Below are 17,924 nucleotides of genomic sequence, written 5' to 3' on the forward strand. Positions count from 1 at the left end.
AAAATGCACCTTTCTGAAGTGACACGGATTCTTTCATCATTGGAGGAATTGAATCTGTCATCCTTTTCTCTAAAATATTCTTCTATGCACTGCTCTTCAAAATCATGGACTTTTTTCAATTCATCTTCAGTTATGAAAAGTTCTGTGGAAACAATGGAAAAATGTGAATTTGGCAAAGATTAACATATGAAATTAACTACATTCTTTTTGTAGAATTCATGGACTAAACTTTCAAAAGCAGCCTTCAAATTTATCTGGCATTTTGGTATGAAAGCAGATAGATACAGCTAATTACCAAATTAGTGGCTTCAATTACATATGATTGTGGAGACAGAAACACTTAAGCAGGCAAATGCTGAGCAAACATGAATGTGTTTTGATTGCATGAGATCTAAACACAGCTGCCAGCCACGTCCTGGAGAGGTGGTGGGAGCCAAAGCCCACCTGTAACCTAATATAAATATAATCAAATTAGTAGACTGCTAGGGAAGGAGTCTGAGAGTACAGAGGGTCTATTTGACATGGCAAGAGCTGGTATCTGCAGGCAGCAGCAAGGGCTGTGGCAGACAGTGTGATATGAGTGGGAGGAGATCAGTCTGGTTGCATCTTGCATCTCCAGTGCCACCACATGGCTTCGGCTTCTTCCTCATAGAGAAGAGGGCTGTGGCATGGGCAAATGTTGAGAAGAGATGCACATCCCTTAGCTGCCTGCCTTTGGCATAAACACTGGAGGAGGTGGAGATCTTTGGCTTTGAAGAACTAGATAGAGGGGAGAAAGTGTTATCAAAATAATTTGACAGGTTTTCCATTGTGCTTATGGGAGTTCACATTAAAGTGTTTGGAGAAACTACTCCTCCAGTTTGAGTCCGTGTCAGGAAAAGAACATGTGTCTACAAAACAATTACTTCTCACCATCTCTCAGCTTATCTAGGCAAAAAGTGTGTTGTGGGGAAGTATGTGCTGTTTGCTCAGACAGCAGGAATGCTATGTGTTTTCAGAAACAAAACAGAGATCTGGAATTGTGATGGACTGCAAGAAAAATTCCATCAATAACAGACTGCTAGCAACAGCAAAGCAAACCCATTTGCTCTGAAGGAATAATGTGGAGAACAACCCCTCAGAATCCCAGGGAAAACATAACCTCGTTAATGCTCTGAGCAGAACGAAGGGTTGTGCAACGCAGGTAAAACTCACTGATTCAGGTAAAATTTTTGCAGTTAAAAGTAGTTCTCTGCTGGAGAAGTTAAGAAGGTGCTGGACTTAGCGTTCATTCCTGTCAACCACCAGATATTACCAAGGACATTGGAAAATTCCACTCTGTAAATTGTCTAAGGCTTACTTAATCCATAGTCTCTCTCATCTGGGTCACTTTCATGCTTCCGCCATCTGCAGCAGAGGTGCTGGAATATCATAGTCATATGGCTGAAAATGATCAGAGGTGGTGGGAGAACAGGTCTTTCGTGAAATGTCATGATTAGCTGATATCTTTGAAACTTCCATACTTGGTTGGATATGGACTTGACTTCAAAAAATGTATTGCTAGAAGGCAAGAAGAGGAAAATAACATCAGACTGAAATGGTTTTGGGTACTTTGCTGAAGATGATAGGACAGCACCTTAACTAAAGACATTTCATTAGTAGTGGCAAATGTTACCTTGTCACAAAAAGAGGAAGAACAGCAAAATAAATGAATACGTTTGTGCTTCTGTAAAGCAGAGTGGTAGTCAGCCATTTCAAAGTATCTTACTGCTCTGTATATCTGCTCTGTACAAACACTGTCTTACAACAACCCAGCGAGACAGGGAAGTATTTTTATTCTTCTTTTCCATATTGGGAGGGAATGAGGACATAACTGAACTTTAAGTTTTTTGGCTTCTCTGCCCCAATTCCTGCTGGGTGTCTGTCCTTGGAAACAAGACAATGTGAAAAACTTGGCATTTCCCTCATTCCCTGGAGACAAGCTTCTTTCCCTCTCACCCTCACATCCTCTGAAAATGGGTCTCAGCCAAAGTCTTCAGCTTAGCAGCCTTCTTGGGCGGTGAATAATGTCCATCATCCCCCCTGCCCCTCCATACTTTGCAATGTGTCACTCACTTGAAAACAGCAATGAGGAGGTTCACCAAAAGGATGTTTGCAACCAAGAGGTAACAGGCCATGATGGCAGGAACGATCCATGCTCCTGTCTTGCAGGGGGGTAGCTGGATTATTTTGCCATCTTCTCTGGTTTCATTTTGACCACAAGGAGCTGGGGACAAAAATGCAAAAAAATGCAAAATGGGAATGAATCTTATTTTTTCAGTGCTTTTTACAGAAATATTTAAATATTTATAAAGGCCTGTCTGCCAAAGCAATATCTTTCAAGTAACAGTGGCATTGATGATCCCCCCCAAGAAGTTTGCACTTGCTAGCACAGATTTTAGAAGCTGCAGTTCTTGTTGTTGTGTGTTATTGGCCATGAATATCGAGATACTCCCCTCAGAAATTGCAGGAGACATGCCTGGTGTGAGTAAGCTGCCTGGTTATATACAGCTAGAATATTGTGGTACTCTGCTAGTAATTAGTGGTTGTGCAAATAGAATTATCAAAATGTTTAATCCTGGAAGCAAGCTTATGCATTATTTTTTAATGGTGAAAGCTTGTTCTTTTTTGATTGATAGAGAGGGCTGTGACAAATTGTGTAAGGAAAAAGAAGAATATGAAAGTAAATTAAAGAGCAGACATTTATTGCTGTGCACTGCACTGCCCCAAGCCCTTCTGGGAGATATTCAAAATGACCCTCTGCTATTAAGAACTTTTGACTGCATGCCTAGAAACAGTGGGGAAGATTATCAAGTCTTTACCAGCTAAAGGGACATGTAGGCAGCAGAGCTGCCACCTGTTTCTTCCCCAAATACTTTGGAACCAAAACGTTCTCAGTATTAATGTTGTAGAACTGAAGCAAGGGCAGAGAAAACATTGTGAAATAGTTTTTCTTGACTTTTTTTTTTACATGTATTCATGTGGCGTAGCAGGTGATCTGCATTTGCAACTCTGCGTTCACTTTATGTCTTCCGAGCTCCAATCCTAGTGATCCAAACTACTTCTGCCATTAGGTCTTCAAGAAAGCTGAAGCAGCAGCTTACATATACAAAACCATTTTAGTAAATTTTGCAAACCACTACAGCTAGCTTCCCCTTGTCCCCATCAGAAAGAAGTGAGGAATTTTCAAAGTGCTCAACGTTGGCTCAGTTCCTGCTGATCTGAATGAGAGTTTCCCATTGACTTCATGGAGAACAAAGTTTGCCAGTGCCATGAGTTTTGTAAAATTACAGCATGTATCAACAAATCTATGACTTCCAATACCAACTATTCCTTCTTCTCAAAAAGGTCCTTCTAAACTTGGTTCACAGAACATGCGATTCAACTGTGGGTATCTGTACTGGCAATCTTTTGATATTATGTGTGATTTGGATACTTGGTTTTGGGCATTACATATAGCTGTTAGGCTATTACCTATAGAAATATTATAGCCATATGGAACAGAAGAATACATGATACATCAGCTTCAGACTAGAATTCTCCCCAAAATACTCAACTCATGGAAAAAGAAATGCCAAAGCCAAATAGAAGCAATACTGCTTTTACAAGCAGCTGTGTTGTGTCTGGACCTGTGGTGTCACTAGTCCTTCCTACTTAAAAAAACAAACAAACCATGATATTACTGGAATAGGCTGAGAGTAGGTAATTATTTGTTTCTCAGAAAGCATCACCTTGCAGATAATTTTAAAACCATGCTGACTTAATGTTTCCCGCACTGCTCCAAGCAGTGGTTTCATTTAGACGTTCAAAATGCTGTCTGCGAGCTGCTATGAGTGTGGGGTATGTGCACCCAGGCTTCAGCCAGCAGAAACCGGGACATCAAATACCTCCTGGTATCAGCACTCAATGTGGGACATACATTTCTGTCTGTGTGGAAACACTAATTTGCTCATCTGCTGATTCAGAACTACAAAGTCCAATGCAACACGGTACTGAAAGCCATCACGATTTCACCAGTGACGGAACAACCACTCTATCAGTTGATAAAACCTGTTGTCCTTTTCAGTGCTGAAGAACAGAAGAAACAATGTCTTTTATAGCAATGAGAGAAATACTGATAGATGAAAAGCATATTTTAAACCCTAGATCAATGAGATCAAAAGCTAGCTCAAGTTTGGTTAGAATTCCATTATCCCTTTTTTTTTTTTTTTTAATTAGAAAAAGATAATTTAATAAAAAAAAAAAAATCAGCTTTGACAACTACCAAGAGAAAAAATATTTCCCTAGCTTTATTTTCCTACAACAGACTATTTAGAGTACATTTAATGCATCCGTGCCAGTTTATGCCACACAGTGAAGGCCAAATTCGACTTCCTACAAAGAAAGGTTGCCACAGTCTATCCTATACATGCATAGATGTTCCACATGTCCTGAATGCTGGCAAACATTCTTCTGTTTTGCACGTTGTTGCAAGAACATTTTTTAAATAATAAGGGGATACTAATCTCACGCCTTACTTAAGGGAGAACTAAGCCACCACTTAATCTTCATGTCCTCAGCTACGTGAGAATGTGTATGATGTGTGTCCAAAATGCAGAAGCCTGCGTTCCGCTACACATAATTGAACATACTCCTGCATCTTTAAACTATAACATTAATTTTAAATTATTTTTCCCACTATTAAATAAACTGTTTGTTTAAAGTAACTACTGCCAGGAAACCAGAAACAGTAATCTCTCTGTGAAGAAGGACAGAGGACTCTGGAAGGATGCTAAAAGTAGCATTAATAGTCTTTTGAGATCTCAGAATCATAGAATGCCCTAAGTTGGAAGGGACCCACAAGGATCATAGAGTCCAACTCCTGTCCCTGCAATATGACAACCCCACAGTTCACACCATGTGTCTGAGGGTGTTGTCCAGTCTTTTCTTGAACACTGTCAGGCTTGGGGCTGTGACACCTCCCTGGGGAGCCTGTTCCAGTGCTCCACCACCCTCTGGGGGAAGAACCTTTTCCTAATGTCCAACCTAAACCTCCCCTGGGACATCTTTCTGCCATTTCCTCGGGTTCTGTTGTTGGTCATCAGAGAGAAGAGCTTGGCACCTGCCCCTCCTCCTCCCCTTGTGAGGAAGCTGTAGCCACCATGAGGTCTCCCCTCAGTCTCGTCCAGGCTGAACAAACCAAGTGACTCATAATCGCTCCTCCTATGCTTCCTCTCCAAACCCTTCACCAACTTCGTAGCCTCTTCTGGACACTCTCCAGTAGCTTTATAACCTTTTTATCATGTGTTGCCCAGACATGCACACAGTGCTCCAGGTGACGCCACACCAGTGCAGAGCAGAGCGGGACAATCACCTCCCTGCCTGGCTGGCAATGCTGTGCTGGATGCACCCAGGACACGGGTGGCCCTCTTGGCTGCCAGGACACACTGATGTATTTACATTTAAGAAATTAGAATTCTTTTTGTAGGGTTTGAGAAGACTTTGTTACAGCAACCCATGACAGTTTGCCACCCTCGTCTGAAGCACGTATTTTATCTCTTTGTTATGATAACCTGACACAGTTCGCTTCCCCCCCGTCTGCACATACCCCTGCACAGGCACTGACATGACGGCCAGCTGCGGATCTCAGAATTTGGACAATAATACCGGTGTTACACCTGCAAGTTCTTTAACGAGCAAAACAGGACATTGCATATGCAGGATCTGTTAATCTGCACAAGTGTTATTATCCAGTCCTGCAGTGCTTTCCCTTGAGCTTCTCTCCCGAGCAGGGCTCCACTGCATCGGGTCCCCATTTGGTCAGTGTCAGCGTCCTGGGGCTCCCACCATGGTAACTCTACACTTTACATAAAGCCAAATCTTTCACTTGGTTAGTCTTGTGCCTCATCCCCAAGAGATCCCCACCTGCTTTTTACTTGTAACGTGGTTTAACCATTTTAATTATGTTTTGCAAAATGCAGTAATTTTTGTAGTTTGCGCAGTAGTGTATTGTAAGAACTTTTTCAAAGCACAGTATTAATGTGTGAAAACATGCTCATCTTTTTACATTACAGACCCACTTTAACAAAAAATACATAAGTAACTAATTCTAATGAAATGTTTTGTTGAAGTAAATTCTATTAGCATAACTATTTCAGGCAGCTGAAAATCCTGATCAATCCGATACAAACAGGCCACTGGATAAAGGTCAGACATTAAGTCCAGAGCTCAGCCTTCAGAAAATAATACATGTCTGGAGTTCTAATTTCAATTACATATGTTAACTTCACTCAGTGTCAAATATTGCCTTCAGACATCTGCGGATGTACGTATTTTTTGCATCTCTTGTTTCCCTTTTCACAGTCTCCTCCTGTGCTCATTTTTCCTTCCTGGCTCCCATTTACAGTTTCCTATGTGGGCCTTTCCTGCTACATACCTAACCCTTCCTCTTTCCTGGCCAGCAAATAGTTGCAAAGAGCAGTAACCCATGGCTCTGTGTGTTTCAGGCCTAAAGTGGTGGCAAAGCTTTAGAAGAATTTCTTTCTCCACTGTAATTACTGTTATGACACTGGCACTGCTCATTTTTAGTGTGTATTGGGTGGAGGGCTTGGGAATTTCTGTGTCATGACTCTTCCCCCAGCTGCACCCTGCCAGAGCAGTTGTGGGAAATAATGGAGAGAGAAATGTACATAACTGAACAACTTTGTTACCAAATAGCTGTTTACGTTTGATGAAAACTTCTCAAGGTAAAAGTGGATATCAATCTTACAATACAGGTTGATTTGTTTGAAATCACAGGAAACTGTGGAATGGGTTCAGATGATCACAATTCTAAAGAAGAGGGAAACCAGTAAGTATGTCTTAACTAACAAACCTGCTTTTTTTTTTTTTAATTCAAGTCTGGACATTTTAAATATGCTTTCATCACCCTGATTATGAGTATATAGGCACCTTTCAATTTTTGTTTGCACTGAACCCAGATGATGTGGAAGCATTGTACAATTTTTTTAAGCAAATACCTCAGCAACCTCACCAACTTGCCAGACTGCTGAATACTGAAAAAGGCCAATCCAGCTTCCTAGGCCTGACCACTCCTTCACCGACAGAGAAAATACTGAACTCTGGGAACTCTGAATCTCACACTACTTCTATGACCTTAATCAGAAATATCTAGAGAATTGAATGGTGTCTCATTACTTCAAAAAAGTTACTTTAACTACAGCATTGTGACCTTACACGTTGCTTAGTGCCCTCAGCTACATTAAAAATGACGTTGAAGAGTCTCTCCAACCTGCTGGCATTTAGATCATAATTTATAGTAAATCCCTATATTTTTCTTTTTCTCTCTAGTGCTTTCTCCCTCCTCCTTCCTCGCACATTAAAAATATCCAACCAAACGGAACCCAAAAGATAACCTCAAAGAAAAGCTAGGAAGGGGAATACTACTGCAACTAAGGCCAGAGAGACTTTCAAACTGGTGTGTAGGCTCTGCACAAATTTTATCCTCTGCTTTTATCTAACAATGCTGAAAATACTACCTGTGCTGCAGAGCTGCAACACAGATTAAAAAAAAAAAGCATAGGTATGTGCAAAGTTGCTCTGTTTGTTCTAATGCCTGAATGATCCACACAAAAACCAGCCTGTACAGGAAGCCTCTACAGAGACATGAAAAGTATTAATTCAGTATAAAATTTTCATTTACACTAAGAAACCTTCAAGAATTTAATAAATAAATCTAACAGACTAAGAAATTTAAATAATTTTTACAAGTCTTTTGTAGTAATTATACTTTCCTCTTAAGTTCACTGGATAGTTAAAACCTGAGTATAATTGCCCCTCATCTTCTGAAACAACTGCATTCTGGTTACTTGGCATTCCTTTAATACAAGTGAAAGAGAAGGAGGCTCCATCTTTTTCTCTGAAACTAGGTAGGTTTTTCCAATAAGGGACTTGGCACAGGGGAAAAACACAACTCAGACTGATCTTGAGATTCCAGATGGCACTTGGAAATACTGTCAGCTGGAAAGAAAATCCAGATGCAAATCTGACATGTGAGACACCAGGCAAATCTGAAAAACAGCCCAAACCAAAAAACCCAAACCCATGTCGGCTAACAGCAATCTCAGTTGCTTTGTCTTCTGAATATAGGAAAATGTGAGGTCTGATGATGATTGTCTACAGGTGACTGCCATTTCTCAAGTTGCCATTTATGCCACCCATCTAGATTTTTTGCCAAGCAAACTCACTCCCAGGATAATCCTTCCGTCTTTAGCATTTCTTACATACTTCTGTGTTCATAATATTCTGGAGGGCCAGGTAGGTGAAAACAAAGTTCTTTGCATGTGACAACTGTGTTGTGATTTTTTTTGGCTAAAATTGCCAGCAATAGTGCCAAAACACGTGAGGAGAACAGAGGGAGAGATTTTTTACAGTGTTTGCACATTTCCTTATGGATGGGCATTCTCTGAAGTAGATAAGGGGCTGACTGATGCCCTGTGGATGCCACTGGGCAGCACAAGACTCAGCTGGATTAGGAAAGGCAGCCTAAAATTGAGACAGTTACATATCACCATCACCATTTCCCTGACCCAGGTTCCCCTTCCTCCCCCACTTAATGTGGATGTGATAAGCTGTCAGTCTGAGAGGACCTAACTGGGGATTGGTTTTGCTCTTTTCGTTGAATTTACCTGAAAATTTGAACACAGTCCTAAAATATTTACTTTGTGTTTTATTTTTTTTCCCCCTTTACAATTGGTTGATAGTCAGGAATTTGTAGGAATGTAGTAATTATGTACAACACTGATAATAAACCACACCATTGAATAGCGTATTCATACTCCCAGAAGTGAGGATATAGTTCTGTCCCCACTTTTGAGTTGAAGATGAGATCACATGCCAACAGGACACTAATGCACACTCCAGTTGACATATGTGTTTAAAAAATAAAATGAATATAGAAATTATGGGTAAAAAATGTAAATGTATGTCATGCATTATTTTAGAGTGATATATTTAGCTAGTGTTTTAACAGTACAGTGTGTTGAGATAAAAATCAGAGTAGACCCACTGGATGGAAAGGCTGCCAGCTAATGAGATGGATCCAGGTGTTGTATCTGGTCAGCCTTAATGGCATGCTTCACAAATCAACAGAAAATAAAATAAATGTTTTTTTAAAAGTATGTTAGCAATTTTAGAGTAGCACACTTTTTTTTTTTTTTTTTTTTTTTTTTGTACATTTCTCAGACATCAGGATAAACTCCAGGAGTGTGGCTCAAATGTGTTTATATTTCAAAGATGACCACTTTTGTTGAATCCCAAACTTGCAAATAACATTACAATATTAAAAACCAAAGTACAAAGAAACCCTTTTGGTTTACTAAAATAATAGTAATTAAAAAAATCTGTTCAAAGTTATAAAATTCAGTTGCAGTTTAGATGTAGCATAACAGTCTTAGAACACGTGTATCTAATTTGAGAAAGTACAAACATTGTAGTACTCTAACATGAATACAGTGGCTGATTTAGCTTAGAACAACTTAGAAAATAGATAAATCGACAAATTTCCAAATAGTGAAAAAAATCTAAGTATACTAGTAAAACTTTTTGAGTGCCAATTAGGTCACTTTGTATAACAACATCATCAATCAATCATTTGCTCATGCTCTCAGTCTACTCCAGAGGTAACATTTGTGAGACAACCGAGCCTCAGACAGACATGACATATTGCACATATTTTGTACTGAAAGAGTGGCAGATTCTAATTCCCTGCATCATCTGTCTCTTAGGAAGGAAGAACTAGGTGGCATCACCACTTTTGCTGCAACTCCTAGCTTCCTTCACAGAGACAGAAAAACAACATGTCTACACTTACAGCTGGAGTAGAAACCATCAGGAATTTTGCTTCCTCTAAGCCTCTGGAGTAATTATTGTGTCTTTTTTCAAGGTTTAAATGTTGGGCATCTGAATAACACACAAGACTATCCCTAAATCCTCCTGCAAGGGTATGGAGCCTGCCACCCTCTTTTCATATTTAAAAACCACACTTCATTCAAAGACACTTCAGTTTCTCAGGTTTTGGGGTTCTAAACTATAATCAGCACTTCATTTAAAAACATACCAAGAACTTTTTATTCAGCCAATTGCCATGTTTGTTGCACTATGGTAGTTATTTAGTACAACATCAATAAATGGCCACTTGTAGAGGGACAGGTAGAATTCTGCTTGTGGAATGAAGTCATAGTTTAATGGGATAAACCTTTATCCCTCTATGGTGCTTTTAGAGCAAGATGAAGTTTTATATCCCCAGCTATTATGCCTTTGGAATGAAATGAATTTTTCAAAAGAAAAGGAAAGTAAAAAGGATAAAAATGAGGGAGTCAGGTAAAAAGCTAAACTCAATGAGAAGCTTTGTGATTCAAGGGTTTTATTTACTTCCTTGCATGCCATGCTGCCTCTGAAAACAAAGCAGGGAAGTAAACATAAAAAAGAAGTTTCATCTGTATACACTGTAATGATTCTGTGCTAACCAGGAGAAAAAATGAACATGGAACTGCTGAAATATCTGCCATGTGATATGTATACCTCTGTCCACTAGATACTTGATTAAGTTGGGGGGATTATTGGTGATACAGAGAAATTTATTACCTTAACCAGCTCAGGAGAAAAACAACACATTTTTGCTGTTCAAACTTCGTCAATACTGAACAAGCAGAAGATGAATTATGAAAACACTGCCCTTCTTAACGTGGTACATAGGATTAAAAGGAATATCCTAAACAGAGCTTTAATGGATGCCATCTGCCACTGGAAAATATACTCACTTCTAAATCCTGCCAAGGCTTGCACATATTTAAGTAGGAATGATGAACATCAGTTTGGTGTCAGTGTTTGCTAAAGCTGCATTGTTTGTGCTTCTTAGTTTGTGCATTTATCACATCATTTCTCATGACCACCCCTCTCCTTTGGCATAAGGCACTGAGTGGCACCAGGAGGTTCAATTTAAATAGAAAAACAGTATTTTACTGATCACCAGCCAAATGAACCCTGAGGAGACAGGATATGAAATACTGGCTTTCGTTCTGTTTGCACTGATGTAAGCACAGTCTTGCCTTTCCATAAAGAAATAAAGCAAAATTATAATAATGGATCTACTGTCCCAAAATAATTGTATCACATGGTTTAGAGTAAAGGTACTGACAGTGAGTAGGTAACATTAGGTAAGAGAGAAAAAGAAACACACTGGATTAGAGCTTCATGAAGTACAGGAGCTGAGTTCTAACCCAGTAATATTAGACTTGATGCTCAGTATGAAGTTAGGTAAACAGTATTTAGGTCTAAAATCAAACCAATGGATGAGAAAAAAAGAAGTGAGTTTTATGTCCCAGGTATACCAATGGACTTGTGGTGGATACCTGGGAGGGTATCCCTGTCACCCAAATGGTAAAAAAGAACCATTTAAAACATTACATATATGCAAGATAATTTAGCATTACAGTTAGCATTACAGATTTCTGGTTAAATAATTGTGAAGTGACGCCAGAAGCATGTTCTGAAACTGACAGTCCAATATAGTCCAATATTAGCTTAAAAAGTGTTTTTGTGACCCTTCTCTGTGATGAATGAGTTCCTCTATCCTGAGCCATTTATTGAACACACACACATGATCTAATAAGACATCATCTGATCAAAGTTGGATACCTGACTTTGGAGTATGAGAATCATAAACTTGCTTACGGTCTATCTGGTCTGCAAACACTTCCCCATAGATCATCCAATAAGGCATGTAAAAAATGTTTTTTGCCAGCTTCCATGAAGGCTCCTCATTGGGGAAGAGAATAGCCTGTCTTGCCACACCAAAGCTCATCAGAACTACCAACATGATGATGACAAAGTACATCATGTCTATCATCTGAATGTAAAAACAGGAAAAGAAAGAAAGAGAAGGAACAAGAATTAGAGGAACTTATTTGTACATATTCCTATTACTATATGCTGAAAAAAAAAGTTTGTAAATCTTAGAATTTTCAAAAACCAATTTTGAAAAACCAGTCTCAGTTTTATACAGAAGTTTCATTTTCAAATAAATGAAGTGGTATTATTGTGTCCTTGGTTTTACCCAGTGTTGCTTTTAAGAACAATTTACATGTTATGAATAGGCTTGAAAATACAAGATACCATCTGGTCACACCAGTTGCCTAAACAAGAATACAGGTTCACTGGAATCAGCAGCCTGGTCTGGGCAAGGGCCATGAGATGATGTATTGTTTATAGCACCTAGTGGAAACTGTACCAAAACAAAAGGGCTGACATGGATTATTTTATTCACTAGTAGTCATTGTCTTGGAGTAAAGGAGAGAAGCTGCATCTAACATAAGGAGTAGCGGGTGGCAGAACAGCCTGTTACAGCAACATAAGGGACACCATGGTGTTAACCAGTGAGAAAGGAAAGCTGTGACAGTGGCTGGTCTAGAAATCAGCTTAGTGAGGCGAGTCCAACAAAGGCCACATTAAAAAAAAAAAGAAGCAGACTACACACTCTATTCTTCTTTATTGCTGAAGGCCTCATTAGCATATGCACACGTTTAATTAGTGCTTGCAAACAATGCCTAGCCATTCAAAATGTTTCTGGAAAAAGTGGGACAGCAATCCTAGGAGGTGCTGAATAGAGGCTGAAGATTAGAAGAGGTGCTGTGCTGGAAAAGACCCTCCAGAGAGCAGAGCGATGGGCATCAATGAAGTACAGCAGAGATGGTTTATAACCCAAAATGTGAAAAAAATAGGATTCCTGTAAGGTTCCTGGTAAGATCCCGTTAAAACCTTTAGTTACAGGTTTACTTATAGATCTTTAGTTGTAAGACTGGTTACAACAGAGCTGTTATTGCCAGCTTTGTATGTGAGTCTTGTCTCTGGCCAAATCTCAACCCAAAACTCTTTTAAAACTTGTGAGTTTCAGTCCCTTCATCCTCTGCATTTTCTGGCCCATCTGCCTTCTGCTTTCCCCGAGAGGCAGCTGTGCAACCAACCTGCATCTCAACCAGTGGCCTTATCACTCCATGGGGGACCTGCTGCAGCTCAAGAGCAGGGTTGCTCATGACAAGGGCTGATGTAAGAGTGAACTCATTTGCAGCAGATTCATCTGGTACTGCTGCAGGGCTTCTTCAGTTTTAAGCACAAGGAGAGAGGCCTGAGGTCAAAGTAACACTGTGAAAGTATCTAATGGAGAAAAGAGGAGCAAACAGAAAAGGGTAGTAGTGCACCTGTAGGGCAGGGCTCTGCTAGAAGAGACTCAAGGAGCTGGAAGGAAGGAACTGGTACAAGTGTAAAAAAAAAAAGCCGGGGAAAACAAAAGTCTTCAGGTTAATATAAAAAGAAAGAAAGAAAGAAAGAAAGAAAGAAAGAAAGAAAGAAAGAAAGAAAGAAAGAAAGAAAGAAAGAAAGAAAGAAAGAGAGAAAGAAAGAGAGAAAGAGAGAGAGAAAGAGAGAGAGAAAGAGAGAAAGAGAGAAAGAGAGAAAGAAAGAAAGAAAGAAAGAAAGAAAGAAAGAAAGAAAGAAAGAAAGAAAGAAAGAAAGAAAGAAAGAAAGAAGGAAAGAAGGAAAGAAAGAAGGAAAGAAAGAAAGGAAGGAAGGAAGGAAAGGAAGGAAAGAGGGAAAGAGGGAAAGAGGGAAAGAGAGAGAGAGAGAAAGAAGGAAAGAAGGAAAGAAGGAAAGAAGGAAAGAAAGAAAGAGAAAGAAAGAAAGAAAGAAAAAAAAAGAAAGGAAGAAAGAAAAAGAGAGAGAAAAAGAGAGAAAGAGAGAAAGAGAGAGAAAGAAAGAGAAGGAAAGAAAGAGAGAAAGAGAGAAAAAGAGAGAGAAAGAGAAAGAGAGAAAGAGAGAAAGAGTGAGAGAGAGAAAGAGAGAAAGAGAGAGAGAAAGAGAGAAGGAAGAAGGAAAGAAGGAAAGAAAGAAGTAAAGAAAGAGAGAAAGAGAAAGAGAAAGAAAAAAAAAGGAAGAAAGGAAGAAAGAAAAAGAGAGAGAAAAAGGGAGAGAAAGAGAGAAAAAAAGAGAGAAAGGAAAGAGAAGGAAAGAAGAAAAGAAGGAAAGAAGGAAAGAGGGAAAGAAAGAGAGAAAGAGAGAGAGAAAGAAAGAAAGAAAGTGTGAGAGAGAGAAAGAGAGAAAGAGAGAAAGAAGGAAGAAGGAAAGAAGGAAAGAAGGAAAGAGAAAGAAAGAAAGAAAGAGGAAGAAAGAAAGAAAGAAAAAGAAAGAAACAAAGAAAGAAAGGAAGAAAGGAAGAAAAGAAGGAAAAGAAAGAGAAAGAAAGAATGATAAAGAAAGAAGCAAGCCTTGGGGATGTGGGAGAAGAAAACAAATGCCTTATAGAATTAAAAAAAACAGGCAAGTAAATCACCAACATTCCTATGTTATTCAGAGCATGAATCTCTCAAGAAAACATGATGGAAAAGAAATTTCAGTTCACTGTACCTCAGAGACCATACTGAAATGGGAAAGCTACATAATTACATTTAGTGCTTGCTACATTTAAGGAAGGAATTTGGAGATGAAACCTGGTTCCTCCTGTCTTCTCTGATGAAACTTTGTTTAAAGTAGAAATATATAAGATATGGTGTAATATAATACTGAATTTAAAATGTCATGCAAACAAAGAAACATAAGTATTTGGTGGCAATGTAAGACAATCAGGTTTGATCTCATGTTGCAAGAAATAAAATTTTCAGTGCTGTTCTCTATTAAAGCTGCATATTAGCTTTTCCCTCCTTAAACTGGGTATCTTTCTAAAATCTCAGTAACTTGTCTGGAATCCAGTGAAATAAGATGGGCAAGTTTCCGCTGACTCTAATGGGCACTGTATCAAGCTCTTTGGCCTGCAAGGTCAAACTACAATTGTTGTTTCCACAAGGCAATGGCTATTTCAACCATTCTGAAGAACTCATTAGTCACCTGTTTTAAAAAGTGACAAAACAAGGAACTGTTGGTGCATTTTTATAAAAAAGCTGGCTCAATTTCCCCTTTTTTATTTGCAGGCAAGCTAAGAAAATGTAGACATTCCCACACAGTAAGGGAACTGATTTACCTCTGATTCTCTTGACATACCACAGTTATTTCTTTTCATTCTCAAATAAGAGGGGAGTAAATCTACCACTGTGCAGAAATCAGAAAAGCACATTACAATAAGCATATCCTGTTACTGAAATTAGTAAATAATAATAAACTTGGCCATTCAGCTTCCTCCTCCTTTCTTCACCATTGCTTTAGCCCATTGCTTTTGAAATGCTCAAACCCTTGCTTAATTTCACTTGCATATTTGTTCACAGTGCCCAGAGGCAAAACCTATTACAGCTGTTTTGATGCATACAATGTAGGGGCAGGTGAAAAGAAAATTTCTTAGCATTGGAAAGATAGAAAGAGTAATATTTTTCCTTCTAAGTCTAAAATTTGCAATAGCTCAAGATAAAAGCTCAGGCATTAAATTTGATCTGCAGAGGAACTCAGTAGCTGTGATGGGCTTATTCTGTAGAAATATGTATAACCAGTTTGATGTTCTCCATAGTACTCAATGGTACTTGCAAGACCATGGAGAGGAAAAGACAAAACCCAAGGACATAAATGGACATGTGATTTAAACAAAAATACACAAGGGAGCACATTGCAGCCTGGAGTGAGCAGGTGCAACTCCCAGGGAAGTCTGTGCATGATATAAATGGGTTGGCCACTACATAGGGGAATAAGTTGGCCAGAAAATAGATGTGAGAGGCAAAATTGTGTAACTCAAACCAGTTGGGCATTGAATGTGTGGGCAAAGTGGATGTGTCAGAGTTGCTGAGTGCATGGAAATTTGGCTGAGGTATGAAAATCAAATAACAGGAAGGGACAAAATAAAAGAACTTCCGTCCTTTAACAGTTGCCCGCACCTTCGGAGTACTCTGGTAGCTAAATTCAACGCCTTCTGAGTGGGTGCTGAGCCTACAGAGGGCAGTGATTTTCCTGTATTTGTTTTCCACAGAGAGTGGAGTGAGTCTTGATATGTTGTACACATGTGAGGATGACAAAGGAATGGAAATTTTATTATTTTGCTGATTTCAACCACTTCCTTCTCTGTTGACCCCAGGAGAAAACTAAACCACTGTTTATACTATTGCTGAAGCTGGGCTCCTATCAGCCATCCATAACACTGGCTACTATAACAGAAGATGTAATTCATGGCCAATTTGTTTATTACCATACTGGCTTTCAGACTGCCTTTGCTAGCACCACAGCTCTGAATCTTTCTGTGCATGACACCTGTGAAAAATACAAGAGAGTAGGAGGGTAGTTGTTTTTTAAGAATTTTATACACTGTGTATTGTATAAGCCCTGGTGACCACCAGATCCTCTGGTGGAGGGACACAGTCCATGTGGGGCAGGAGAGAAACAATGTTTTCCCCTTGGTCTTTGGTCCTTTCTCTTGTCCTGCTGCCCTTTTACAGTAACCTTCAGCAAGAACTGTTGAGTGTTTTCACCTCTGTACTCTGGAGCTATACAAAATCCCCATCATCAACATCCTATTGTCTTCTTGTTTATTTTTTTTTTTTTTTTTACCTTAACAAACCAGTCTCCTTCAGAACTTTGTATTTTCTGCAAATGAGGCACAGAGCTGTAGGATGGATGGCTTTGCTCTTGCAGAGAGATCTCAGAAAAAGACAAGCAATACATCATCTAACAGAACAGGGAGAGTCTAATCCTCAGTTCTATGGTTTTGATTCAATAAGGCACTGATTTCTAGCTTACATGAAAATGCTAATGTGTAAAAACAAACACAGATAAATCTTCAGTGATGTCATTAGCCAAAGATATCAAGTCAAGAACATGCTGGCAAAACACTGAAGGAGTACACCAAATTCTCTTACCATTTTTCCAATCATCATAACATATGGTCCCAAATACTTGTTTACTCCGAAGATGTCTAATAACCGTATATACCAGTAAATTATGTTAACACAGTATATCACCCGGCCATCGCTCCGGAGTGGTAGATCTTGCAGACGGAGCACCATCCCAACAGAGAACAGGAGGATGGCTATGAGATCAGTAACGTTCCAGTACTCCTGGAGCCAAACTTTCACTTTCTGTAACAGTTTCCCAGGCTCTGACATCAATATCTGTAGGACAGAGGACATGGAGAGGAGAGGAGCTGAGTTGTCTTAATTTAAGCTTGAAGAAATCTGTAGTAAACAGATACATGCCACACCGGCCAAAAGCAAAGCTGATAGACTCCTGTCATGTATATACGTCTCATCTACTCTATGATTTTTTTTGAGAAATCTTCCCTTTCAACCATTATCAGCATATATCTATGTGCAAGATACTTAAAAGAAAAAGGATTAAAACCTCACATGCTCTACAATCCCCACAAAATCAGAAGAAAAACATGTATAACTTTCTGTTTTTCAAATTTATTGACACTACTAAGAGTCTTGGAATAGAGGGAGAAATATAGAAATATATTTTTTTTTAGAAAATTCACATTTGAAGAAGTTGTAGATGTAAAGAAAAATATTCTAAAATGTGTATCAACCTCACAATAAATAATTAATAACCATAAAGATCTGAGTTTAGCATTTAATCCAGAGAGATACTAGCTACTACTTGGACCTGTTTTTGGAAATTAATTTCCACAGCTGAAAATATAATTCACAAAAATAATTAATCTTACCTTATGAATTTATTGTCATTCTATTTGCAAGATCCTTTTGGAGACCTGATTTTTTTCCCAAATTACTGTTGAAATTATTCCTCAAGTGATTTCTGCGAAAAATTCCTAGCTTTTAGTGAGTTAACAAGCTGTTTGTTTCAATTTTCTATATATAGCCTGAGAACATTTGAGCAGACTCATACAGTTCCTTAAAAAGATGAACACCATTCTTAAAATGTTCTTTTAATTCATCTTCATCTTC

At 38.9% G+C, this 17,924-nt stretch overlaps 1 protein-coding gene across 13 annotated transcripts in view; it reads right to left on the reverse strand.

Moving 5' to 3' along the window:
- Positions 1–17,924, reverse strand: part of TRPM3 (transient receptor potential cation channel subfamily M member 3) — a 442,246-nt gene that overhangs the window by 15,087 nt on the left and 409,235 nt on the right. For 8 of the 13 annotated variants that reach the window (XM_065045970.1, XM_065045967.1, XM_065045966.1 and 5 more), the window contains 5 exons: positions 16,878–17,129; positions 11,695–11,905; positions 2,095–2,245; positions 1,340–1,539; positions 10–142 (listed from right to left, as the gene is read on the reverse strand). In XM_065045970.1, the coding sequence (XP_064902042.1) occupies positions 10–142; positions 1,340–1,539; positions 2,095–2,245; positions 11,695–11,905; positions 16,878–17,129 (947 nt within the window). The remainder of the gene's footprint in view (positions 1–9; positions 143–1,339; positions 1,540–2,094; positions 2,246–11,694; positions 11,906–16,877; positions 17,130–17,924) is intronic. The other 5 variants (XM_065045972.1, XM_065045968.1, XM_065045974.1 and 2 more) reach the window with 1 other exon arrangement.

This window comes from Columba livia, chromosome Z (assembly GCF_036013475.1).
Source record: "Columba livia isolate bColLiv1 breed racing homer chromosome Z, bColLiv1.pat.W.v2, whole genome shotgun sequence".
Classification (NCBI taxonomy): domain Eukaryota; kingdom Metazoa; phylum Chordata; class Aves; order Columbiformes; family Columbidae; genus Columba; species Columba livia.